Here is a 25,908-nt window from a genome sequence, read left to right as displayed (position 1 = left end):
GCCACCTTGTTTATTATCATTTTATACTGCTGAAATACTTTGATGTTAAGTATGCAGCTTTCAAATTACCTCAGGATAGCAGAAAGAGCAAAGGGTGCTTAAATGTAAACATGTTTATTTTAAAAGGTTTATTAATTTATTATTATTATTATTATTATATTATTATTATTATTATTATTATTATTATTATTATTATTATTATTATCATCATCATCATCATCATTATTATTAATAACAATAAATTAATTAAATGTCTATACCACCCTTCTTCTGAACATCACAGGGCAGTTTGCAATCTTTTGATTTTCACGGTAGGAAAAAAAATGCAGACATAAATTCACCTGGTCTCTGCATACCTCAGCAATCGGAAGTATGTATGTATGTATGTATGTATGTATGTATGTATGTATGGATAAGACACCATTAGCTATTAGCTTACAGCCCAAGTCTTTGATAAGAAATCCAGCAGAGTCTGTTTACAACAGATGCTACATAAATGGCTCTGGGAAGTTTATAAACAAGGCATGAAGGCAACAGCCCTCCCATCTTATTTCACCTCGGGGATCTAGTCTTCAGCGGTACACTGCCTTTGATGATAGAGGTTCCATTTAGTTTAAATTTATTTCAATGTGTGGGTGAGTTTTGGGGGTTAAATGTCCTGTGAATTTAGGGAGGCAAAACTGCGTCGTTCTTGCTTTTTTCGACTCCAAGTCCTCCACGCCTAATGGAGGATCTTGACTCACAATTTTTGTCCTTCGTTGGTTGACAGAGTTAAATAGGAGAAACAAGGCACAGCTCCTTCACTGCAGGGCACCCTCCTTGCCCCTCATTATTTAGGCTGAAATGCTAACCCCTGCTACCTGGGAGTAAGCCCCAGTGAAACCAGTAGGACTTAATTATGAGCAGACTTGGCTAAAATGGCCCTGTTAGTAGTAAGGAAACGGTCTGATGCTGGAATTTTCTGTGTGTTTTTTTTTCATGCAACAGGTTCTTATGTCGCCTTCACACTTTGAAGACCAGTATATGATTCTCCCCGCTCTCCGGCTCTTGTTTAAGAAGCCTCCTTAGTTTCTCCTCCTCCCTTTTTTATTTTCTAGTAAGTGAACACTTGACAGTTAAAACTGTCACTTTAAAGGCGGGCAAAGGGCAACAGCGAAAGCGTGCGCCACTCTTTGCCCCTTCACAAAGATGGCGGCGGCGTCCCAACCGCGCCATCAGATGCCCGAGGCAAAGATGGCCGCTCCGCCACCTTAACGTCGAGACGCAATGGCCGCACGCACGCAACTACACCGCTTTCGGATCCTTTGGCTGGCCAAGCAATGAGGTGATCGACTAAGCGGCGGGGAGGAGTCGTTCCGACGAATTGTGGTTGGCAGAGCGTCGATCACGTGAGACTGTCGGAATTTGTTCGCGGAAGTAGTTGGGGTGAGTACAGTACTGTAGTGGCTAATTGAAGAGGTGAGTGAGTACAAGTCTTAGAGGATAGGGGAAGGGTAGATCTCTCTTCTGCGTGTTTAGTAGTCCTTAAAGTGTGTGTCTCAGTGGCTTGATAAAGGTTCTGGGGTCTAAGCTAAGCAAGGGGGGTGGGGAAGCTCCCCTTTCTGCTTTATTTTCTGCTGCGATCGCCCATTGCACTTCTTTTCCATATCCCACCTTTAAACCAGAACCCCAGGAACTAGGTGCAAAAGACGTAAGTTTTACAATTCGCCTCTGACCACATTCTGAGTCCGCGAATTTGCTTCCAGTGCCGGAACTGAACTGAGCTCACAGTCCTTTCACACAAAAGCCCACTCATGATTATAACTCTCATCATTTCAGCAGCCCAGTTTAGGTAGAAAAAGTCGTTACTGATGTTAAACAATTGAGTAGCCATTCAGCAGGTGAGGTTTTCCTGGCCTTCATAAACAGTTGTATCTTAGTGGAAGTCTGCATGCCCAGCAGCTGCTAAATTGCAAAACAACATCAAACCTTGTGTTACATGAAATACATTTGACAAACACACAAGATGTACTGGTAACTGACTGTGCATTCACATAAACAATACTCTTTTATATATTCTTATCACAATATCAAGTGTTTATCTTGCACATAAACAACACATAAAGTGCAATAATATAGACAGAAGTCCCAATAGATCAGTTCATTCATAAAGACCAAATATCTGCTAGTTTCTGTTCCACATACAGGTATGTTCATAAAGTCCAAATTGGAGCCTACTACAGTTCCACAGAGTTGACAAGGATTTCCGGAATAATGCCTTGTTTAGCTCTCATGGGCTTCATCAGTGGTACATGTTCATATGTAGTATGTCAAAGTCATGGAACTCTCCCTCCTGGGCTTCATGAGTTGTACATATTTAAGTAATATAAATGAATATAATGTTGTAATTAAACATATTTTAACAAATTGAAATTATATAAACAATTGTGCTATAGAAGTACATACCATATATGAAGTAGCAAGATACTAGAACTTATAACATAGTGGTTTCTGCAGTGAACAATGGTTACAATGTAAGATTATATAGACAGGCACAGCATAGATTTTGGTTACAGGTGACAGCAATCTGCAGCTGGGAAAACCATAGCTTGAACTATATGGACCTTTGTCGGCAAAGTGATGTCTCTGTTTTGTAAGATGCAGTCTAGGTTTGTCATTGCTTTTCTCCCAAGAAGCAGGCGTCTTTTAATTTCGTGACTGCTGTCACCATCTGCAGTGATCACAGAGCCCAAGAAAGTAAAATCTCTCACTGCCTCCATTTCTTCCCCTTCTATTTGCTAGGAGGTGATGGGACCAGTCGCCATGATCTTAGTTTTTTTATGTTGAGCTTCAGACCATATTTTGTGCTCTCCTCTTTCACCCTCATTAAAAGGTTCTTTAATTCCTCCACACTTTCTGTGAAATGTTAGAGACATTAAAACGGCACCTTTTCTGAAAGTCAGTGGAAGGAAGTAACAAAACGGAAGTTACTTTAAAATTCCAAAGTTTGTCAATTTTTTTTCTTTTTTAAAAAATGTATTTGTTAACTTTTTCCAAACATCCACAAAATACATAAAACAAACCAATACAACAATTACAAACACCTTACAAAAATAAAAAATAAAAACTATTACAAACAAACTACAAAAAACAAAAAAAAACAACAAAATCTTTGTTTAAAAACTGTTTCTTCCCTTAACATTGTTGTTTGACTTCCTCTCGTCTGCCCTTTCTGTGTTCATTGTCATTCATCTTTAGTAATTTCTTTACATTATACTAACCATATTTCCCAAAAAATCTTATCCATTTCTTCAACTATTATCCTAATTCATTATTTCACATTTCCTTAACACTTAACACAATTCTAAATCTGCAGTCTAACTTTTCTTCCAAGTTCCTTCTAGATTTCAATCTTACTATACTTTTTCAAATACAATTTAAATTTCTTCCATTCTTCTCCCACTGCGTGGTCACGGAGTTTCCCGGTCATCTCAGCAAGTTCCATATAGTCCATCATTTTCATCTGCCATTCTTCAATCGTTGGTGGTTCCTCTCTCTTCCAGTTTGAAGGTTTCTTTGAATTGGCTTTCTGTTCCTTTCCTCCTTCTGTATGTATTTATATTGTGAATATAAATACATTATATTGCTTCTCTTGCTTGCCTTTTCTATCTCCTGGAAGTAAAACCATGAAAAAGGAAAGACTGAATGCAAAAATGTTAGGCTGTTTATTCTAGTTATCACTTTGACAGCCCACCTCTCACCCCTCTCAGTCAAAATTAAGGGGCAAGTTTTGCCATCTTCCCCACTTTGTAGGAATACAACAGCTGTTTGTGTACATGTCATTTTAAACATACTATCTGCTTTGGGTGAACCCTAGCTATTATTTTAAATAAAGACCTCGTATCGCAATAGCTCTAACCCTTCATCTTCAGTTCTTTTTCTTGGTCACTCTAACATGCAGTGGTGTGGGACAAAATCTTAATGAGCATAAACTTACTTGCCATTTTCCTTTATACACTCAAAAGTGAATTGGAGAAAGTACAAACCAAGCATACAAAAATGAACAACAGCAACACTGCTTAGCAATATATAATTAATAATTAAGCAATATATAAATGCCTTAAAATAATTAAATTACAAAAATACAATTGAAAATTACCAGGAAGCTGCATAAGATAAGTGACATTTTATCTGCACGTTGGATAAATGTTTTTAATACAAAATAGATCTTCAGTTGTTAGTGGAAAGAATATAAATGTGTCTCCTTACAGATCATCCTGGGTGGGGTGTTAATAAAGCAGGCTCCAATATGTTGAAGATATATTATGAATGTGTTGCCATCCCCTTACATCAGGAATTTATGAAACCTGTGGCCCTCTAGATATAGTTGAACTCTAAATCCCATGAGCCCCAGCCAGCAGTGCCAATGGTCAGAGGTGATTGGAGTTGCAGTTCAACAGTATCAGGAGGGCCACAGGTTCTGCATCCCGGCAGTAGGGAATATGATATTCCTCTGTCATGTGATGAGAGAAAATGCCAATTGTTGAGCTACACAGAATTTCAATTGTGCTTAGCACAATAAGCCGGGTAAATACACTACGCACAAACTAGTTTTAGAAAGGAGGTATAGGAACTATCTGGAGGATTTCTTCTTGGTGGACTACTAATTGAACTATAATGATTCTAGACTTGTAGCTAGGATTTCCAAATTGCAAGCCAAGTACTATTGTACTTAATCAGGAATGGAGTACTTGTGGAAGAGGTTATTGGACTCCCATCGTCCCAACCACTGACCGTATGAGGTGCCTCTAGTATTTTCTTGCCCACTACTTTACATGTCTTGGGTTCTCCACCCCGCTCACAAAAGTAGGCACCAATTTGCATAAACTTTGTATATGCTTTGTGTCATATTCAAATTTACATCCTGTTTTGTTGATCAGGTGGAGGACTCAAAAATAAATTCGTGGCCGCACGCCAGGTAATAAGATGTTTGACCAGCAGAATGTCAACAGGTTTAACCTGTTGAATTTCTGCTTGCAACGCAGCTGTTAAAGACAAGAGCGCCCTGCTTAATGCCAACCCTAAACTGTGCAAATAATTCTAGTTTTATGAGATGTAAACTTTTATGTTACAGTAGGTCTTTCATTCAAGATTCAATTAAAAAACAACCGGTGTTTTTAAATAGCATTTTTTTTGTGGTTTTTAATTGTACCTCTTAATAATTAGAGCAGTGTTATTAGCATAGGTCAAACAGACAGCCTTTCTCTCTTAATTTTTAGGGTTTGTAACTTTCACACAAATGTACCCATTAAAGTGTTCACACCAACAGCTACAGCCCAAGAATGCACCTATTCTCCCTCATGGGAAAGCAATTAATCACCCCCTTCATCACATTGCTGCTACATTAGCTTAACAGTCTCTCCTGTATTTCTCCAAAAACAAAATAAAAACACACCAAGAAACTGTGTAACAACAGTGGACTACATGCCATGGCAGGGTTGTTGTACACTACTTTCTCTCAGCCCCCCTGTATTAGTACAGCAACACTGGGAAACTTTGTAGGCCTGATAAAATTGATGCTTTCTCAGTCACAGAGAGACACCCGCCCACCCACTGGCAATATGAAAATACTAATTATGGATTTTATTTGCATTTTTTTGGAAATGTTTACATACAGAAGAAACAAGAATTTTAAATGCCTGAAATTGAACCCGAGTTAGAAAGGGCACAAACTCCTTGTCTTTGCTGCTGCTTAGTCACAGCTGTGCTAAAACTCTGGATTTCTCAATTATTTTTCACTGGGCAATAATCACTTCCCTACTAGGAAAGATGTAAAAACAGTTTCGGAATAAGCCAAGAAATCCCCTCAGAACTAACAAGGCAGCTCTTCTGTATTGTCTAAATTTAGAATAAAACTTGTCTGTGACCCAGACATCAAGTCCTCTTACTCCACTGTCTTGAGAGGGGATTTAGTGGGTCCTGTTGAAGCTGTTTTGGGATCTTCTCCTTGGGTTTCTATGAGTAACCCCATCAAGAGTGAGCAGTCTCCCATCTATCCAGTCTAGGTAACCACCCACTAACAGTGCCTCAGACTTACCTGTACATGGATTGAGCTTCAGTTTCTTGGCTCTCATCCAGTTTATTACCGAGGCAAGACAGTGGTCCAGCACATTCACTGCCACACGGCAGTGTCATCAGCATATTGCTGATAGGGTAATCCAAAGCTCTGGATGACCCCCACTCAGCGGTTTCATGTCGATGTTAAACAGCATGGGGGATAAAATCGAATCCTGAGGAACCCCACATTGAAGGCTCCACAGAGCTGAAGAGCACTCCCCAAACGACCATCCAAGTAGGACCAGAACCACCACAAAGCAGTGCCTCTCACCCCTAACTCAGACAGCTGGTCAATGGTATCAAAAGCCACTGAGAGATTAAGGAGACATAACAAGGAAACATTTCTCCTGTCTATCCTGACACAGGTGCTCCTAATCTAGTTAGGAGATTCATTTGCTACATGTTATATTTAATGGGATGAGTTACATTTTTTAAATTTAGGGATGGGAAAGTTAACAGGCTATGAAATAGATTTGCAGCTCTTTCTAATTTATTATTTTAATCATGTATTTTTGCTGTTTTTTTTAAGAATAAAAATGTTTTATCATACTTTGTTGGCAATCTATAGATCTGTAGATATCTTTGTTTTAAAAGGTAGCGTAGAAGTCTATTAAATGTTAAAAATGTTTTTTAAAAACCAGGAAAATGATTATGCCGAGAAGAAGATTCATTCAGTGGGTGATGATGGCATTATCTGAATGCGAACTTTGATCTTTCCACAGCATTGAACGAAGATAGCTTGCACTACTTTTTAAAGACATGCAGTTCTTTGGTCGGCTTATGAGCACTTTAAACAATGTCACCGGCTTGTTTTCAAACCCTTTCCGGATCAAGGAGGTATCCCTGGCTGACTATGCATCTCTGAAACGTGTGAAGTCTGAAGATAGGATAGTGCTGTATGAAAAAAGTTCATCTCACTCTTGGGAGTGCCTCCTTCTTAACCCCAATAATGAAAAATTTGCTTTCCGGTGAGTGGCAGGGAGACCTAGTTTAATTTTAGCTTCAATCTGTTCCTAAGACCTTAAGAAACTCTGATACAAAACCTCTTTCTAGTAGGAGAGGGTGAAATTGAGGGTGGATTGGGAAGAAAGGGGATCAAGGGGACTATGCAGGAATGAAGGAACGTTGCTATAATAGCATACGTTTTCATGGTTACTGTCCACCAGGCACTAGAATGTTTATAGGTTAGGCAGGTGGGGTGGAGGACAGTGGTGGCTGGTGACTATTGGGGCTGGTAGGGTGGAAGGCAGGGAGACCAGAGTCAATGACAGGCAGAGGGATGTAATTTCAGTTTGGTCACCATCCTCCTCTCTGCTGAGTTCTGAAAGGGCAACCCCAAGACTAAGGAGGAGAAAGCTGGCAGAGAGACCCTCCCACTGGAGGAGTTGTAAGTAGGAAGGCAAGCAGACTGACTGAGTTGGAAGGGACCACGAGGCTTATCTAGTCCAACCCCCTGCAATGCAGGAATCTTTCACCCAATGTGGGGCTCGAACCCATGACCCTGAGATTAAGAGGCTTCTTCTCTACCGACTGAACTATCCCTCAATGTGTTTTGGTTCTTCTCTTTAAATCTTTTGGAGAGGGTATAAAATTGTCCTGTTCTAATAGCACTTTTGACTGCTAAGTTTGAGTGAAGTCAAATATTTTGCTGCAGCAGCAGTAGCAAAACATTAATAGTTCTTGCTGATTGACTGGGGTTGTGGGTGTATATGGTCTTGCATATTCCTTTATTGGATTTTTCTTAATTGTTTTAATCTTTGTTGTGAGCCCTACTGCAAGCTGGAGAAGCAGGCTCTGTTCTAAATAAATTCCTTTTGTAGGCTCTTCCAGGTAGACCACGAAGGATTTGCTCTTGAGCACTACGAGCTGTATGCAAAGAAGTTGCGCCCCTTTTATGAAAGTTCCCAAAATCCTTTGCAGCTGGAGGTGTTGCAGCAACTGACGGACTGTTTTCGCAGCCACCCTACCTGGTCGCTGGCTCATGTAGCGGTAGAGGTTGGGCTCCTGGAGAGCTTCCGCCACAATCACATCCTGAGGTATGAGAGCTTGGGCTCCTTCTAATGGGGAATGACTTACGTTGCAAACTTAGTTTAGGGCATTTCAAATGGGAGTCTGGGGGCCATCTTAAAGCCTTTTGCAAACCTCCCCCCCCCTCCTCTCCTTTTAAGCCCCCAAACTCAGAGGCTTAAAAGGGAACCACGGAGAGACTTGGGAAAGGTTACTATTGTTTTAACGGGGATGGGGTTTTAACTTGGGTGAGTGCTGTTTTATTTGGAGTGGGGGGTTCTTTTAAATTGTTGTTAAATGTCAATTTGGATTTTTGTATTTGTTGGCTGGAGTATTGTTTAGGGCTGTGGTCCCCAACATGAGGCACATGCCCCACTGGGGGGGGCAATTTTATTTTTAAGGGGGGCAATTTGAGAATGAGTTATTAACAGTTAATGACCTTTTAGGCTTCCTCCGTGTGAATAGGAGTTCACTTTTTGAATAATAAGAATTATATGTCATGGGGGGGAGGAGGGCATCAGGATTTTAGAGATGCTTGGGTGGGGCATGGCCAAAAAACGGTTGGGAACCACTGGTTTAGGGGCTTTTGTTGGGGAGTGTGTTGTTTATTAGTGTGTATACATTAGTACTGTTAATTGTTTATTTTTATTATGTGCTTTGTGTTTTGATTAAACTTACTGCGTATTTTAGGGAAGTTTTTAAACTGTGATGTTTTAAATGTATTTTAATATTTGATGGAAGCCGCCCAGAGTGGCTGGGGAGACCCAGCCAGATGGGCGGGGTACAAATAAATTATTATTATTATTATTATTATTATTATTATTATTATTATTATTATGCTTCATATATGGTACCTTTGTGTTGTGAACCTCCCTGAGACCTATGGACATAGGACGGTATACAAATTTAAACAACAAGAAGAAGCTCTGTAACTCTCCTCCTGTTCCTCTTTTAAGTTTCCGAGACTGAGTACTTAAGAGGGGAGCAGGGATAGACTTGCGAAGTGGACAGGTGGACATCCCTGCCCAATTGTTAAACTTGGCCCTTGAGGCAGAACCTGATAAGGATCAGGCCTGTGGATCCCCAAAAAGTCCCTGTTCTAATGACTTATTTCAATGGCTCTGGCTTGTTCTGTTGGAATTGAACAGTACAGGGGTGGCAGTTCTTCCAGTGACTGATCTTAACCTATATCCTAGATGTTAATCTTCCCTAGAGCACTGAATACGTGCTATATTGGAAGAGCAGCAGCAGTAGAATTTGGTTTGCTGTTCCACAAAGTAACGTTAATGAGCTTTTCGAAGCAAACCGTTTTGGGTGGGGGTATGCGATTCTGGCTGGTTTTGCACTCGGGCCTGGGAGGTGTGCCCAGAATGCCTCCATCTTGCATTGCAGCTGCATAAACAGCAACAGCGGTGACAATGAATGCACTCCGGTGCACATGGCCTGCCAAAAGGGAGACATGGAGTGCCTGCGGGAGCTGGTGGAGCAGTGCCATGCCCGTCTAGATGTCACGGACAAAAATGGAGACACCGTCTTCCACTACTCTGTCCGAGGGAACAACCCTGAGATCATAGAGGTGAGGATGTTAACAGAGAAAGGTAAGTTCCTGGTAGAAGGAAGAGAACGAAGGGAAAGGTGCAGAAGCAGAGGAAATAGAAACTTTCCGTGTCTGGAGAAGCTGGAGAGAGACGGTTCCCCATGAGTTTATGGGACTGTTCTTGCAGAGCCAGTGTGGTGCAGTGGTTAGAGTGTTAGACTAGGACCTGAGAGACTGGGGTTTGAATCCCCACTTGGCCATGAAGCTCACTGGGTGACCTTGGACCATTCACTCTTTCTCAGCCTAACCTACCTCACAGGGTTGTGGGGAGGATTAAAGGAGAAAGGGTAGAGCCATATATATCACCTTGAGCTCCTTAGGGGGAAAAAGGGGGGGATATAAATGCAGTAAATAAATGGTTCCTAATTGGTGGTCTGTGGACCCAGGGGGTCCATGTAAGCCACCCGGGGGTCCATGGAAATGATCCATCAACTGCCTGGAACATCCTGTTTTGGGGGCTGTGCTCTCATGGGAGAGCACTGCACCCAAAATCGTGTGGGAGCACGGCACCCCAAAGCACACACTTTGGGTGCTGTGCTCTCACGTGGGTCACATGACTTGCGCAGGAGCGTGGCCTGGAAGGTGTGTGGCCTGGTTTTGCTCTGGGGCATGTTGGAGGGTATGGCAACACCATTCACATAACAAAAAAAACTACTGGCGAGATACCAACTTTTTCAAAGTCCGTGGCTTGGCTGTTGAAAAGTGGAGTCCGTAGTACTTAGTTAATTGGGAACCACCGTGATAAATAAATGAAAAGAAAAGAATGTTGCTTCCATGGCTAAGGGCAAAACTATGCTCTTATGAGGCCCACATGAGATTCCCAAATATCCCTTGCTTGCCCCCTAGTTTTGGTGTCTGTGTTTGTGTGTAGATGCGCTTGAGGGAAGGGTTAGAAAGTGGCCCTTGCCCATTCACCAGTTTTCTTCCATACACAATTTCTGGTCTGGTATTCCTGCTGAGTCATCTTATCCATCCTTCAGAGTCTCCAGACTTGAGTGACATTGTTCAATTGTTGCAGCTCATGGGCACGAGGTCAACTGCCGCTTTGGACCACTTGAACGACGAAGGAAAGAGCCCTTTGCACCTGGCCTGCCAACTGGGCAAAGAAGATGCTGTTCATGCTCTTTTGAAGGTCAATGCCAAGTGCAGCAACATGGGAGCACTCGGCTACCCCATCCACATTGCTATGAAACACTCCCAGAAAAGGTGTGTCTGCTTTTTTCATTTGGATAAGAGCGCTAGAAAATAATTTTTGCTAATAGATATATTTTTGCATTAACTATATTTTTAATCCCCCACCCACTTCCTCCCAAAGGAGCCCAAGGTGGCGAGTTCACGCCGCACATTTAAAGCACCGTGGTGCCACTTTTAACAGTCACAGCTTCCCCCAAAGAATTCTGGGAGCTGTAGTTTGTGAACGGTGCTGAGAGTTGTTAGGAGACAGCTGCCCCGCCCCTGTACAATATTAAAGGGATACATGACTGAACTGTGGAGTTGGCTTAAACCTGGACTGGTTTTCCTTGGAGCCATTGCTGGCACACCTGCCACTTCCAAGGCCCAAGGCACCACGCTTCCCTCTTCTACAGCATGTGCACACCTGCAGGCTGGTTAATGGAGCCTTGGAAGTGTCTCCTACCTACTGAATATTCAAGGATCCATGCAGTTAGCGGGCAGGTGTTTGTTGTATCCCTTCATTCTTTTCCTTCTTGTTCTTCTGTTCCAGATGTGCCGAGGCCCTTCTTGATAAGGAGATCAGCCAGATTCAGTTGCTAGACCCACGCTATGGAGCAACGCCACTCCACTGGGCCAGAAATGCTGATGTAAGCGGGTAGTCTGCTAGCCGGCCAGACATCTTTTCTTTAGCTTCAGAGAGTCTTGCTCTCCTGGCCATGCCTTCACAGAGAGCTCCTTCTCCATCTCTGACCTTCCGATCTGTGTGTAGGCTTGCTGGCTCCTGGGTCTTTAATATCTGCATGGCACTAAGATGCTTGGGAGGAGATGGTGGCATGTATTTCCCTGCCTGTGTATGTCAGAAATGGGATAAGCTTGTACCTGCCAACTTCTTCCTGATGCTAAAAGCAGCCTTCCACATCTTGACCTTGTTGAGCTACACAAATTCCATCTGCCACTGCCAGCTTGGGTTGATGGGAGTTGTAGTCCAAATAATCTGGAGAGCTTCCATTCCATACGGACCTGTTTATCGTCTCCTCTTCCCGACCTCTCCAGCTGGAGTCCTCCTGCAATGGCGACTGGAGAGTAATAGGGGTTCTGTTGCAGCTGACATTCTGTGGAATTGCCTCCCAAGGGAGTCAAACCCTTTTTTCATTTTCAGAAGGACAATAAAGATATTAATCAGCAGGGCATTTAGAGGTGGTTAGGGGACTTGGGTGGCATTTTTATTAAATGGTTGCTCTCGCTGCCAGTATTGTCATTATTTTGACGGCCTTGTTTGAGTTGGTTTTTAGAGTTCCATTTGTTTTGTTTTTGTTTTTTAATATAATTATTATTTTTTCATATTAAACTACAATTAATATCATATTCAAACAAAAAAATTTCTTACAATCATCTTTGGCTAACAAACCATGACTTCCCTCAACCCCTTCACATGGCTTTCTGATTTATATCTTAACATTATACTTCTTAAGTCAACCATTGCTTACCACTATCAAACAAAAAAAAGATTTTTTACTTCTATTCTACTTACAATGATAACTCTACAAATTAACTACAAAGCTTCTTGAAATCCTATTAACGTATTCAATTGTAAATTGTCTTTTAAATAATTTGTAAACTTTAACCAGTCTTTGATGAACTTCTGGTCCCGCTGCTCCCGGATTCTTCCTGTCAATTTGTCCATTTCTGCGTATTCAGTCAGTTTCACTGTCCATTCTTCTACCGTCGGTAATTCCTCTTGTTTCCATTTTTGTGCTAGAAGGATTCTAGCTGCAGCCACAGCGTATTGGAAAAGTCTAGTATCCTTCTTTTCGATGTCTGTACCTACCATACCTAGAGTTCCATTTGTAAACTGATTTTTGCTCAATTATATGACACTCCCCATCTGACTCCCAGTCTCAGGTGATTTACAGTTTTATTTATGTATTCATTAAAATTCTATATTGTCCTTCATCCGAGGATCACAGGGTGGTGTACAATATAAAAACACAAAAATACATAACCTAGTAACAAACAAAAATGCAGTAACCCCCCAGTTTAAAAGGCCATAGATTGTTTTGAGAACAGCACCCTTAAAATAAAACATGCAAGAATCACAAATATAATACAGAACCAGCTACCTCAGAGTCCAATGCCAGCTGAAAAAAGTTACTTTCATTGTTTTATGGGACAGAAGAAGAGAAACAAGCGAGCAAGGATGCTCAAAGTGGATATCACAGGCTGTAGCACTGAAATGTTTTCAAGTATTTAACTCAATTTTTTCCTCACATAAACGTAACAGTTAAGTAAATATTTTGGTGTGCCTGAAATCTAAAATAGTCATCTCCATACAAGCACTGTAGTGCTTTTCTCAGCACAGAGAGAAGTCATCTGATTTATTTAGCCTTGTGGAGCTTTGGGTATCCAAAATATTAAGTTCTCTACAGGGCTGTACTGTGGGAGTTTGCAAACATAAGCAGCCTCAAAGTTGTACAAAATAGATTTCTAAGACAAGCCCATGGCTGCAACCCCCCCCCCAAATAATACAGGCTTTCCTGACATAGACAGAAGTTAGGACCTTTTACCATTTCCTGTAAAATTAAAATACTAAGGTATCCTATGTTACACAAGAGCCAGAGCAAAAGCAAAACAATGTGATGAAGCAGAAAGGCACTTGCCAAAGGGTGCAGTTAAGCGGAAAAACTGTATATTGTTATGGTAACTGAGACATTTACTGTGAATTGGATGTCCCTCTTTCTGCTGTGTTTGTTGAGTTTGTAGCTCAGAGGGAAGCAGATGGAACCAGCCTTATAAGCGAGCACAATGTGTGAAATCTACAATGTCCTTATTGGTGAGATAATGTGGGAGTTGAGGCAGGAGCCTTAAACTTATAATTTTTGCGCTTCTATGAGCATGGATTCATCTTTAAGAGCAATAATTCTTCTCTTTGGCCTTAAATCTAGGGTTTTAAAAATCCTAGGTATCTTCCTTTTTAAATATTTGTTTACTGTTTCAAAAAGAACATAATCAAAATAGGAAAATGCCATCCCAGCCCCCGAGAACAACCCTATTCAAATACACACAGTGATTTCTCATTTGCATAAAATTCCCGTTATCTTCCCATATGCCCCAGGTACCTTGTTCGTTTTATCATTGAAATAAATCTGACGTCACCTGTCCCAGTGAAGAAGCGCTTGTGATCCAAAGTGTGGCTTTGTGCCTTTCCACCTTGTCTCCTAGATGACCCGGCTCCTCATTGACTATGGCTGCGAAGTGAACGCCCTCAGCAAGACAGGGGAGTCGGCCCTGCACATCGCTGCCCGGCGGGGGCGCTTTGATTGCACCATGGTGCTGCTGACAAATGGAGCCATGGCAAATGTGAAAGGGGCAGATGGCAACACCCCACTGCACCTGGCCATGAAGGTGGGCTTCTCATCTGCTGGATGCTTGCTTTTCCAGAACTGAAGGGTGGGGCAGGGGCTGAGAGGAGAGAAGTGCATAACATCTGCAGAGAACACCCTTGGGGGGCGGGGTATTCTTCTGTTGTAACCATCTCTGTTCTGGTTCAATATGTAGACATAGCCCAGGGGTGGGCAACCTTTTCGGCCAGGTGAACCGGATCCTAATCTCCAAAAGCCCCCTGGACCAAGTTTGGTGGGTGGAGCATGTTGGCCCAGCTGTCTGTCACCTAGCATCAATATGACATCAGGTGATAGCGGCGCATCTGAAGGATGTTTCCAGGTAGTTTCAGTGGAAGCCAAAACCTAGTTAACAGACTACCTAGCCCTGTGCTTCTCTCTGTCTCTGCTTCACTATCACTGTTTTAGGATCACTTTTTCTTCCAGTCTGGAAAGGCATTTACATGTCAGAATAAACGTGAAACTTGAGCATGTGATCGTCACAGTTGAGGGTTGAACCACGGTTTCCTGATGCAGTGCGCATGTGCTGGGGAAACCATGGCTGGTGACTAATGGAACTTCAAAGTGAAGGCCACACCTTTCCTTACCTCCCACTAGGCATCACATACAGCGTAGTTTGGGGGAAATGACCTCCCAGTCCAAATTAGAACTCTTGTGTGCCTAATGAGGCCCATGAGCCAAAGTTTTCTCATCCCTCATTCCTACCGCCTCAATCTTCCTTTCCTGAATATTTTTGTTTGTCTCTCCGCACGCAACCCATCTATTTAAAGTGATCCTCCTGCATGAAGAGACTCACAGAAACCTAGCTATTTGGGTAGGATGAGTATATATCGGGAGCTCACAGTGTGTTTGCCAAGACGGCCGCCAGGTGAGCATTCCAGCTCAGGAAGCTGGGGCTGGAGAGAGCTCCTGGCAACACTTTTCTCTTTACAAGCTTTTTTCCTCCCCGCAGCTAGACCATCTAGAAATGATCAAGGCCCTTATTGTGTTTGGAGCAGATGTGGAAGTCCCCAATGACTTGGGGGAGACGCCGGGGTTGCTGGCAGCCAGGATAAGCAAAGGTGAGAGGGGGTCCTGTGGGGAGGGAAAGGGAAGTATGGGAGCTGGGTGGCAGACAATGGTCCAGCACTTCCACTGCCACAGCTACAGATGTAAAAGAGAAATAGAGCTGAGTGTCATTAGGATATGTCTGGCCATGTACTCCATAATTCCAGATCTGGAGAATCCCATTTGTGACCTTGTGGCCTCTTGCACAAATTTGTTCTGCCCAGTGGAGGGATGGTGAGAATCTCAGGCCTAAGGAGCACAGACACGGCCCCAGCTGTGGCATAGGATTCCCGTCCTCCCTTGAGGCAACCACCTCCAGCCCTCTGTTTTTTTCAAACCAGGTACATGGGATTAGTCTGACTCAGAGCAGGCAGCGGTGACCATGTCCTTTATATTAATGGATTTTCCTCTCTAATGCATGTGACGCTCTCACCATGCCAAAGGTGCCAATCGGAAGGTGCTCTTAGACCTGCTGAAAATTGTAGGGATTGACCGCTTCCACCCACCTGACACACCACTACCAACTGCTTCCACTTCCCAGGAAGGACTACCGCCCCTGAGGAGCACTAACCAAAACCTAGGTAACAGACTACCTAGCCCTGTGCTTCTCTCTGTCTCTGCTTCACTGTCACTGTTTTAGGATCACTTTTTCTTCCAATCTGGGAAGGCATTTACATGTCAGAATAAACGTGAAACTTGAGCATGTGGTCATCACAGTTGAGGGTTGAACCACGGTTTCCTGATGCAGTGCGCATGTGCTGGGGAAACCATGGCTGGTGACTAATGGCACAGTGCTGGGATTCTTCCTTAGGGTCTGTTGCAGGGACAGAGAAGCTGTGGCTTTTCAGATGGTGTTGGCTTCTAGCTCCCCATCAGCACTTGTTAGCATAGCCAGCGGTCAGGGGTGATGGGAGTTAGCTTTGCCATCCCTGTTCTGTGGCCACAAACTTCCTGAGAGTATCAGTCATTTCCCTCTCTTTCTACTTCCTGTTCTTTTTCTGCTTTGCTATGTTTATATACTAATATTCCAGAAAGCGCCAAATGATGTAGCTCCTGGTAAGTGTTTTAGGGGAAGCAGGAAGGATTGCCATGTTCAGTAGAAGATGGGGCTCCTGTGCCTTTTGATAGGGATGTTTTTATTATATAATGGTCATGGCAACGGACCGTGTGCTTCCTTCGAAACAGCAATTAAAGGTATGAGAGAGCCTTGTCTTCTATTGCATAGGGCCATTGGGGGGATGGAGAACTCAGTTCCTAGACTCTCAGGTTCCTAGTCTGCTGCACCTATTTCTAAACATCCTGCTGAACAGATTATTTGCCTTTCTTTTCCTTGACTCCCTAGAATTCCAGGACATCATCCATGTCTCTACAGTACTTAGTACCATGCTGAAAAAACAAGATGTGGTAGATCTTGCCACCGAGAGGAGAAAAGGGTAAGTAGGTGTCATTAGTAAGATGGACTTCATCTAGTCTGCAATGCTCTGTCCTGATGTGAAAAATGATAAGACTCAGAGAGAGGAGACCTCGGCCCTGTATGCATATCATCACAGTAAACCACAGTTAATGGTGTACTTTGAGTGTGCTGATTCAGGAGAAACAAACTAGGATACCTGGCTTAGTGTCATATCTTTATCCAAGGACCAGGGTTTCCTTTGCGCCAAACAAATCACGGTCTGTAACCCAAGAGCAAACCTTGGCTACAGACCGTGGTTGAATTGGAGCAAAACAAACCACAATCCTAGGTTCAGCCAGGATTGTTTCTCCCACACACCAGAAGGAAGAAATTTCCCCAATTTGGTGCGTTAATGCAAACTATAATGTGTGAATGAGGTCACTGCATGCCCAGAGAGGAGGGATTCCTACCCCATTTCCCCCCTACCTGCTTTCATCTTAAGCAGGAAGAGGAAAGCTTTCCGGCCCTCCAAACATTGCTGAACTACCAACTCCCATCAGCCCTAGCATGCACGACCAGTTGTCAGGGATGATGGGACTTGTAGTCTAGAGAGCCAGAGGTTCCCCACTCCTGATCCTCAGCACACCTTTCAAGAACTACAGTTCTTCCTCACCTAGGGCAGGGAAGATATTTTGATGGTTAGTATGTTGCTCCATGAGGCACCTGAATCTTAGGAGTGAATACAGTATGACCTTGGGAGCATTCAACTCCTTCTCTTCTCTCTCCCCTTCTCTAGTCAAGACCGCCTTTTGAGTCTGGATGGTGGTGGTGTCCGGGGCCTGGTGCTCATCCAGTTCCTCATCGCTTTAGAAAAAGCTTCAGGGCGTCCCATCCGGGATCTGTTTGACTGGGTCGCAGGGACGAGCACTGGGGGAATCCTGGCAGTGTCTGTAATACTAGGTAAGGAAAGAGCAGCTCATGTGGGTCCACAGGTGGAGGAGGGAATCTCCCTACCTGGTGTGGGAAGAGTTCTGGAGTGATAGAGAAAGGATGAGTGTTGGATATCTTCCTGGCCTAAAAGAACTGTTCCTGCCATCTGTGAGAGAAATGGCCCAACTCCCATCAGCCCCTGCATGGCCAAATGCTAAGAATTATGAGTAAAGCAACATGTGGAGGGCACCAGGTTGGAAATGACTGGCTTGATGGGTAATTCAAGAAGCAAGGGGTTTGCTTTTCACGAGAGATGGTTGGAAGTGGGTTTCGCATTTCTGTCCAAGCTGCCACATGACAAAGCTGACTGTGTGTGCTCTGATCCTAATCTACCCAAATGCTTGCTTTAGTCTGGTTTTACAATGCTTGGATTTTTGCAGACTTCGCAAATAGGGGGTGCACATAAACCATACCCTGCTCCTTGGTGATTCTGCCCCTTTCTCTTCCATGTATTCTCCATTAACCTTTATTCCACTTTTTCTATCATTCTTATGGCTGCTTTTCTATATTGCAGCAAAACATGGGTCTTCGTGTTTCCACAAAAAGTTATTTTCTGGGTTTCCAAGTACTCCAAATGCCCATAGAACATTATGGAGGAGGAAACAGCACCAGGGCCTTCTTACCCATAGGTGCTAGGGGTGCAGGGCGCCAGGCTCTCAGGGGTGCCAGGCCGAGAGTCGAGTCAAGGGAAGAGCCTGCCCGTCGGTCAGAGCACCGTGGCGGGCTCTTCTGCTGTGGGCGGCTCTGCGCCACAAGTTTGGGGGCGACCGAGCCAGCGAGACGCTGAGGCAGCCGGCTGTCTCTGCCCTCCTGTGCGCCTGGGACTGGACAACCGGGGGGGGGGGGGCGGGTGCCGGGTGGATCTTTGCACCCCGGCACCGCATATGCTTAAGACAGCCCTGAACAGCACGTGTGTGTGTGTGTGCGCATGTGCACACACACACAGCCCTTGGGGTAACACTAATGTCCTTCTGCCTCTCAGGGAAGCCGATGGAATACATGCGCTGTTTGTACTTTCGCATGAAGGACGAGGTGTTTCGAGGGTCGCGGCCCTATGAATCAGAGCCCCTTGAGGAATTTCTGAAGAAGGAGTTTGGAGAGCATACCAAAATGACGGATGTCAAGGAACCCAAGTAAGTAAAACAGCGGTGACTGGCGCCCATTGCAACTAGTATGGAGGAAGGTGGCAGGGGGGGGGTAACTGTGGGCAGAGCTGGACCCATTGATAGGCGGTTCCAAACCAATGACAGGCCACACTGGCTAATTCTAGTGTTGTCTCCGACCCCCCTGCCTTCTACAAGGATGAAACTAAGAAGGAATCCAACATCCAGGGTGAGTTTTAAGTCAGAAGGGCAGGCAGGTGGGGGTTGACTGAGGCCAGACTGAGGTTCAGAGGACAGTGCCCCATTTGCCCTAATGGACTAGAGTCTAGACCTCCACTGAGCCAAAAGCAGAGGGATGCTGGCTTTGCCCTTTATCATGATGGCTTCCTGATCTCCTGTCCCTGGAGGAGGGAGATCATATCTATTATTATGTTTTTATATATGCTGGAAGCCGCTTAGAGTGGCTGGGGCAACTCAGTCAGATGGACGGGGTACGAATAATAAAGTTGTTGCTACTGTGATGAATCTAAGCAGGTTTGGGTCACTTCAGTGGCAAGGTGGGAGGATTGCCTGGGGATGCTGCCTTAAAAGCCCATGGAAGAGAGGTGGGATATAAAAATGATGATATGTGAAGTTGCCATGTGCTAAGTCTGTCTAGCCCAGTATTGGCTAGTCTACTGTGGTTGGTAGTTAGGCCCAAAGTCACAAGAATCATAAAGATGGAAGGGCCTTGGAGGTTATTAAACCCAGTCCCCTGTTCAGGCTGCCACTACAGCATTGCTGACACCGATGGCCAGCTATCTCCAGTGGAGCCTTCACTACCTCCCAAGGAGATGGTTCCATGTCAAACAGCTCTTACCATTGGAAATCTCCTTCTTGCGTTCAGCTGGACATTTGCTTCACTGCCATTTCCACCCACTGGTTCTAGTTCTGTTCTCTGGAGCAACAGATATCCTGAGGTCCTTTAACTGGAGAGGCCAGGAATCGAACCTGGTACCTTCTGTACCCTCCTCCCCTTACAACCAGGCTGAAATCTTGTCTTCATTCCTCAAAATCCCTTACAGACTCATGTTGACAGCGACGCTATGCGACCGACAGCCTGCTGAGCTCCACCTGTTCCGGAATTACAACCCTCCAGAAGGAAGAGGCAAATCCCGTTACATGACGTCGGGTTTGTTTCAAGCGTTGGCCAAGCCAGAAGGTAAAAGACTTGCTTGCACAGCACTCTTGTGGAGTCAAGTTGCTTGTTGAAGAAAAGCAAGCTCCTACTCAAGGATACTTCCTCCCCCTTCCTCATCTTTTGTGTGTGTGTGTGTGTGTGTGTGTGTGTGTGTGTGGTCTCCAAGCAATACTGATCATATATGTTGTGATGATCTCCATATAGCATGGACCACGTCTTGGGTGAAGTTGGAACAGATCAGTCACGCTAGCTTGTGTACTTGCACCAAAATAAACCCTGTGCAATTGTGAACAATTTCTGTTCTGAAAAAATAACTTGGGAACAGGCAATAGTGGCCAGCAGTACTTGGTACCACAGTAGAAGCAAACCATGCAGTGCGGGATTAGTGACCCATCCTCTGCTATTCTTTCTCCAACGGTTTAGGTGCAGTCTCAGAAATATGATTGTGTTCCCTCATTTGTCTGGGCTAAAAATCTACTGGGGGATTTATCTTGTACAGTATTTTTGGAATCCAGCTGTGCAGGTTTCCAACCAACACATTCCCTGCCTTCATTTCACTTTGTGCAGGAAAGGGATTTGTGATGTTGGCTGGCACAGTCACTCCTCTCCTACTTTTTGTGTTGTAAATGTGTGCAATCACAGTCATTCATCCTTTTCTCCACTCTGTCCATGAGCTTTTGCCAGCTGTGTTATAGCATCAGAGTTTGTCTCTTACGCCACGTCTGGCCAGGCTGTTTCATGCTTCTGATTGTTTCCTGGCCCTTATTTGCTGTTGCCGCCTTTAAGAGGTTTCCTGGGTTGTCACTGTGAAAGTTCTCCGAACCCTTGGTGTTTGCTTAGTCATTTGGGTGTGATCCACTGTTTGTCACTTGGGCATTGGAGAACCCACAGCTAATAGGGGTCTTTCGGCCTCAGCACTCCCATCTTTCATATGGGGATAATAATGCAGACATGTTTTAGAGATTGTTCTTGTAATGTGGATTATTGAGAGAATGTATGCACTTTAAGCTTTTTGAACGTCTAAAGGAGGGAGGGTATTGGACTAACATCAGGCCCAGCAATCATGGCCAGTGGTCAGGGATGATGGGGCCTGTAGTCTTGCAACATCTAGAGGGGCACAGACACCCCACCCTGCCCTGCAGTGCTATGTGCATTCTTAGTAGCAGCAGATCTTGTCCTAGCAATCAGCTGGATGCACATAGTTTAGTATGTGGAGGGAAAGACACATCTTTCTTTGTTTCCCCCTCACAGATCAGCTGATGTGGCAGGCTGCTCGTTCCAGCGGAGCTGCCCCAACGTATTTTCGGCCCTTTGGACGCTTTCTGGATGGAGGTCTGCTGGCCAACAACCCCACCCTGGATGCCATGGCTGAGATCAACGAGTGCAACAAAATTTTAATCCAGAATGTAAGCTTAAGTGGCACTCCCCATTGCACTTAAAATTCTGGGGGTTGTGGCCCGCTCCTACAGAAGAAGCATTTCCTCCTTTGCTAAAAGCACCCAGAGCAGCATGCAACATAATCATAGTCAATACAAAGTACAGATGGGGCAACCAGTTTTTAGCAGCAAATAACACAATGCAGTAAACAAACAAAAACCCTGCAACAGCACCAAGTGTAAAATACATTGCACACTAAAATTGGCAGCAGTAAAACTAGGTGTTAACACTTTAAAAAGATGACAATATACAGCTTTGGAATAGGTTCAGCTTTGCTAACCGATGGTTTTTGCCTCCCATTCTTCCAGGGTGAGGGTCACAAGGTGAAAAAGCTGGGAGTGGTGGTCTCTCTTGGGACTGGGAAGGCACCACAGGTCCCTGTGAGTTCAGTGGATGTCTTCCGCCCCTCAAACCCTTGGGAACTGGCCAAGACTGTCTATGGGGCTAAAGAACTGGGCAAGCTGGTGGTGGACTGCGTGAGTATTAGATGTGGATGGATCAGTGGAATGGAACAACCAGATGTTAGCAGAGGACATCTCCATTTGCTGGGGATGGGGAGGTAGCAATATATTTACCAGCTCAGACTCCCAATGCATGTGAAGGAATTGCCTTGTAGGGTTTCAGATGGAGACATTCACAACCCTGCTTAGAGATGATGGGCACTGGACCCAAGAGCTTCTGTATGCAAATCAGACATCCTACCACTGATCTCTGGCCCTTCTCCAGATCCTATTATAAGGGTTTCATTGCTAAGGAAAGTCAATTCATTGATTTGGAGGAGCCCTCTCAACCCCAATATATTCGACAAAATTTTATGAACCATGGGGAAGTGTCAAAGCAACATCTGGAGGGTATTGTGCTAGCTACCTCTGCTTTAATGTGACATGCAAGCACAACCACTGTAGACTTGCAAGGACAAATTTGGCTGAAGTGAATGGACTCTGAGGTATTCCCTCATGACCCGATCTGCAAGTTGCTGCCGCAATACAGACATTAAAATATTATGAATATTATGAAATAAAAATTCTTTCCAGTAGCACCTTAGAGACCAACTAAGTTAGTTCTTGGTATGAGCTCACCAAGAACTAACTTAGTTGGTCTCTAAGGTGCTACTGGAAAGAATTGTTTATTTTGTTTTGACTATGGCAGACTAACACGGCTACCCACCTATAACTGGAATATTATGAAGACTGAAAAAAACAATTCTGTTTCTACTTAGGGAAAACAATGTATTTTCTTGTATTCTGCGGCTAGGTTAGAAGCATTGTGTTTAGGAGAAACTTCCCCCTCCAAGCTATATTTGTGCAATGCCTGCTTGTTTTGTCTTAGACTTCTTTTACCTTGTAGTCCTGGGTATTTGAGTCACAGGACGGATCACTTCCTAATTGCATCCATGTCTCTTTGCAGTGCACTGATCCAGATGGGCCATGCGTGAACCGTGCAAGAGCCTGGTGTGAGATGATAGATGCCCATTATGTCAGGTATAGGACTTGTCTACCTTGATGTTCTATGCAGGTTGGAAAGAGCACGGCTGGCACCCTCAAATATCCAGTTCTCGGAGACTGCATGAGTGGGTGGGTGGTTTGCACACAGAAAGTCCCAAGTTTGATCCCTGGCATCTCCAGTTAAGGGCTGAGACAGACCCACCCCCTTCCCAAACCCTGTAGAGCCACTGCTGGTCATTGTAGACCACATTATATAAGCTAACAGCAGAACCTTATTCAGTGGCGGACTTTGGGCCCTCAAACTTCAGCAGCGCCCTGTGCCACGTTAACACCCCCCCTGCCTCTTGCACTTTGTTCTACAGCATTGTTTTGGTGCCCCCTGCAATGCAACCGCACCAGTCACCCTACCCTAGAACCGTCTCTGCTTTACTGCAGTTGTGGGTTACATTTTGCCTTTCTTGAACAGCAGTCAGCTGAGGGACTGATTTTATGCAGTCCCAGCAAGCAAGCAAGCAAGCAAGCAAGCAATCAGACCTCTGGCAAGGATAATCTGTCCCTTCCTTGATAGCCCTCTGAGAGCAGTTGCCCAGTTCATGTAATATTCTTGTACAGGGTATAACTGTGTTGACAGTGGAGCAGGGCTGCACTTTCAGCCCCCCCCCCCCAAGTATCTGGTCTGTTTCCTCTAACAGCCACACATTGCACACTGTTCTCTGCAGCAAAATTCTTAACTCAGAAGCCCCTGCTAATATGTAGGGGGTTTGTGCAGCTGGGACAACTGTGCAACACAGGCGAGTCCTTTCCTCGCAGCACTTTTGTGAGGCAGGTTTAGGCAGAGTGAAAGTGACCTGGGTTGCATAATATGGAGGTGCAGTCAAGGAGTGAACTTGGAAGCAGGCAGAAAGACTTTGGGGCAGAAGCAGAGTGAGGGCCTCGCAAGTGCAACACTGCTTTTGAAGTAATGTGCATTACCACCTGAGGAACAGGAAGGAGAAGGAATGTAAAACCATTAAGTCCAGAGTTTAAAATTACCTAACAGTGCCAGAGACAGGTGGTCGGTGTTAACTGAGGAGATAAGTCTGGAGAGAAGGGGGAGGGTTTGGGTGAGTCAAGAGCTTAGTCCTTGACTGTGGAGAATGGCTCAGGCTGAAGAACTGGGGCAGGCTTGACGGATTTACGGGGAAAGCTAAAACCCCACTGGCCCCTTCCATCACCTGATAAAGCTACTAAGTCAGCTTGGGCATGTCAAGTAGGAGGCTGCGATACCTCTTCCTGGCCAGCTGTATCAGTTGCACCTGAGAGCAAAAGAAAGGAAACTGAAAGCACTTATGTGACTGCATCTGGCAAAATGCCATGGAGTTAAAGGTGTCCAAAGAGTTTGCCTGCCAAAGTCCCTGATTTAAGTTTGTCGGTGCCTTGCACCCGTTGCACTTTGGGGATCTCTAACTGAATCTCTACTGCACCATAGCACTCTCTTGAGTATTGGGTTTTCTGTCTTGTTTTCCATTGCCTCTGCCTTCTATCTCGGAGACTTGCCTTTTCATCTCCAGTTGCCAGGCATAGGCAAAACCCTTGCTCTCGTTCCCATCTCGCCACACCCTAACAGATTCATGGCACCCGCAGGTTCAACCCTCCTTTGCAGCTGGATGTGATGCTGGATGAGGTGAGCAATGTGATCCTGGTGGACCTTCTCTGGGAAACTCAGATGTACATTTTCAAAAACTGGGCAGAATTTCAACAGCTGGTAGATATGCTCGTGGTTCCATGATGCTTTGCAGCTCCGCCATGCCTCCCTGCTGCAGCGACCCTGGATTCTCAGCAAGGAGTGGTAGATTCCGCTGGCCTGTGGCTTGCCCCTTCTATTCATGGCAAGAAACCGACTGGAAGAATTGGAGGGCTGCACCCACCGAAACGTCTTTCCGCCTGCCCAGTTCACGTACTTGCTGTGGCTGCTCTTTCCAGTATGCCTGATTCCAGTACACCAGCTACCTTTATAACTGGAAGGGGCTCACTACGTTTCTCTTGGCTTGTGTGTGATAACATGGGATCTAACTGACCAGAGTTGGACTATCTCTGCTACTTCTGGGCATATTGGGCCAGATGCATTGTCTGACATGCTGGGTTTGACTAATGTGCCTTTCTGTCCAAAATTGTACATGAGCAGTTAAAACAAATTGAATTGCTTGTTTCTCTCCCCCATGCCCTTTCCTGGTTGTTTTTTGCTTCCTTCTTTCTGTTTCCTCCTCGCTTGATCTGAGTGGCGGAGCGAGAGCAGGAAGGATGGGCTGGGTTTGACAAATTATTTCAGACAGTATTTGCCCACCAGCAGAGGTGTAGAAGGCTTCTTCTCCCTGCTTATGAAGAACTTCCTTAATCAGAATAAGCAGTATACAGGGGATCAAAAATTAAACTGAGTTAGTGAGAAGACCTTTAGTTGTCAGATCCAATGGTCAGGCACACATTCCAGTGTCTGTTTTTTCCTGTTCTCCCATAGATTTGTTTCCTTACTAGATTCCCCCCCATCAATGCTGCTGCCTCCCCCCCCCCCCAAAACAGTGCTGCTAACAATAACCTATTGGCTCAGTTTGCATGTCACAATAAACCGTGGTTAATGGTTTGCCTTCCACTTTGCTCTTCCCTTCTAGCCACTGGGAACAGCAAACCACAGTCCTTGGCTTAGTAGTGCATCCAAACCTGGGATGATTTGTTTGTGTCACTCAAGCAATTTGTGATTGGTAAGCGCAGAGCAAAGCTTGGCTTGACACCCTACTTTGTTTGGAGTGAAGGGATCGTGGTTTGTTGCTCCCACTGGCTAGAGGGGAAGAACAAAATGCAAGGAACCTTCTGTGCTCTAGGGATAAGCAGTTACATATGGTTTCCCAAAATGTGCAAACACTGCCACTATTCTTGCATTTTGACTAGTTTAATAGACTGTACTGGAACTACAGAAAAAATGTCCTGGAGAATGTGAAATCTAATTGGTGTTTCTCCCGCCCCTCTGCCCCATTTTTGTAAAACACTCTTAGTTTGTATAAATATAAC

General features: G+C 44.5%; 1 protein-coding gene across 4 annotated transcripts; it reads left to right on the top strand.

The window, feature by feature from the left end:
- Positions 1 to 1,154: 1,154 nt before the first annotated feature.
- Positions 1,155 to 25,908, top strand: PLA2G6 (phospholipase A2 group VI). 4 transcript variants are annotated; one of them, XM_033161974.1, is made up of 17 exons: positions 1,155 to 1,425; positions 6,819 to 7,064; positions 7,917 to 8,132; positions 9,496 to 9,679; positions 10,719 to 10,906; positions 11,424 to 11,520; positions 14,093 to 14,275; positions 15,224 to 15,332; positions 15,762 to 15,899; positions 16,661 to 16,751; positions 17,508 to 17,671; positions 18,684 to 18,834; positions 19,869 to 20,005; positions 21,236 to 21,390; positions 21,730 to 21,801; positions 22,200 to 22,205; positions 25,651 to 25,908. In XM_033161974.1, exons 2-17 carry the CDS (start codon positions 6,856 to 6,858, stop codon positions 25,786 to 25,788), a joined length of 2,238 nt encoding a protein of 745 aa, XP_033017865.1. In that variant the 5' UTR covers positions 1,155 to 1,425; positions 6,819 to 6,855; the 3' UTR covers positions 25,789 to 25,908. The 4 variants fall into 4 exon arrangements, with proteins under 4 accessions (XP_033017865.1, XP_033017862.1, XP_033017864.1 ...); XM_033161971.1 differs by lacking the exon at positions 22,200 to 22,205 and adding an exon at positions 22,829 to 22,902 and having other exon boundaries at positions 1,160 to 1,425; positions 21,730 to 21,897; positions 24,490 to 25,734; XM_033161972.1 differs by lacking the exons at positions 1,155 to 1,425; positions 22,200 to 22,205 and adding exons at positions 1,433 to 1,458; positions 22,829 to 22,902 and having other exon boundaries at positions 21,730 to 21,897; positions 24,490 to 25,734.

This window comes from Lacerta agilis, chromosome 10, assembly GCF_009819535.1.
Source record: "Lacerta agilis isolate rLacAgi1 chromosome 10, rLacAgi1.pri, whole genome shotgun sequence".
Taxonomy (NCBI): Eukaryota; Metazoa; Chordata; class Lepidosauria; order Squamata; family Lacertidae; genus Lacerta; species Lacerta agilis.
Note: the sequence above shows the minus strand (reverse complement) of the source record. Positions and strands in the feature narration are given on the sequence as shown.

Bases quoted from the DNA above. Each gene is read 5' to 3' on its own strand.
- PLA2G6 (XM_033161971.1), top strand. From the start codon at position 6,856: ATGCAGTTCTTTGGTCGGCTTATGAGCACTTTAAACAATGTCACCGGC. The intron at 7,065-7,916 runs GTGAGTGGCAGG...TTCCTTTTGTAG, and splicing joins AATGAAAAATTTGCTTTCCG to GCTCTTCCAGGTAGACCACG. The intron at 22,903-24,489 runs GTATAGGACTTG...TGGCACCCGCAG, and splicing joins ATAGATGCCCATTATGTCAG to GTTCAACCCTCCTTTGCAGC.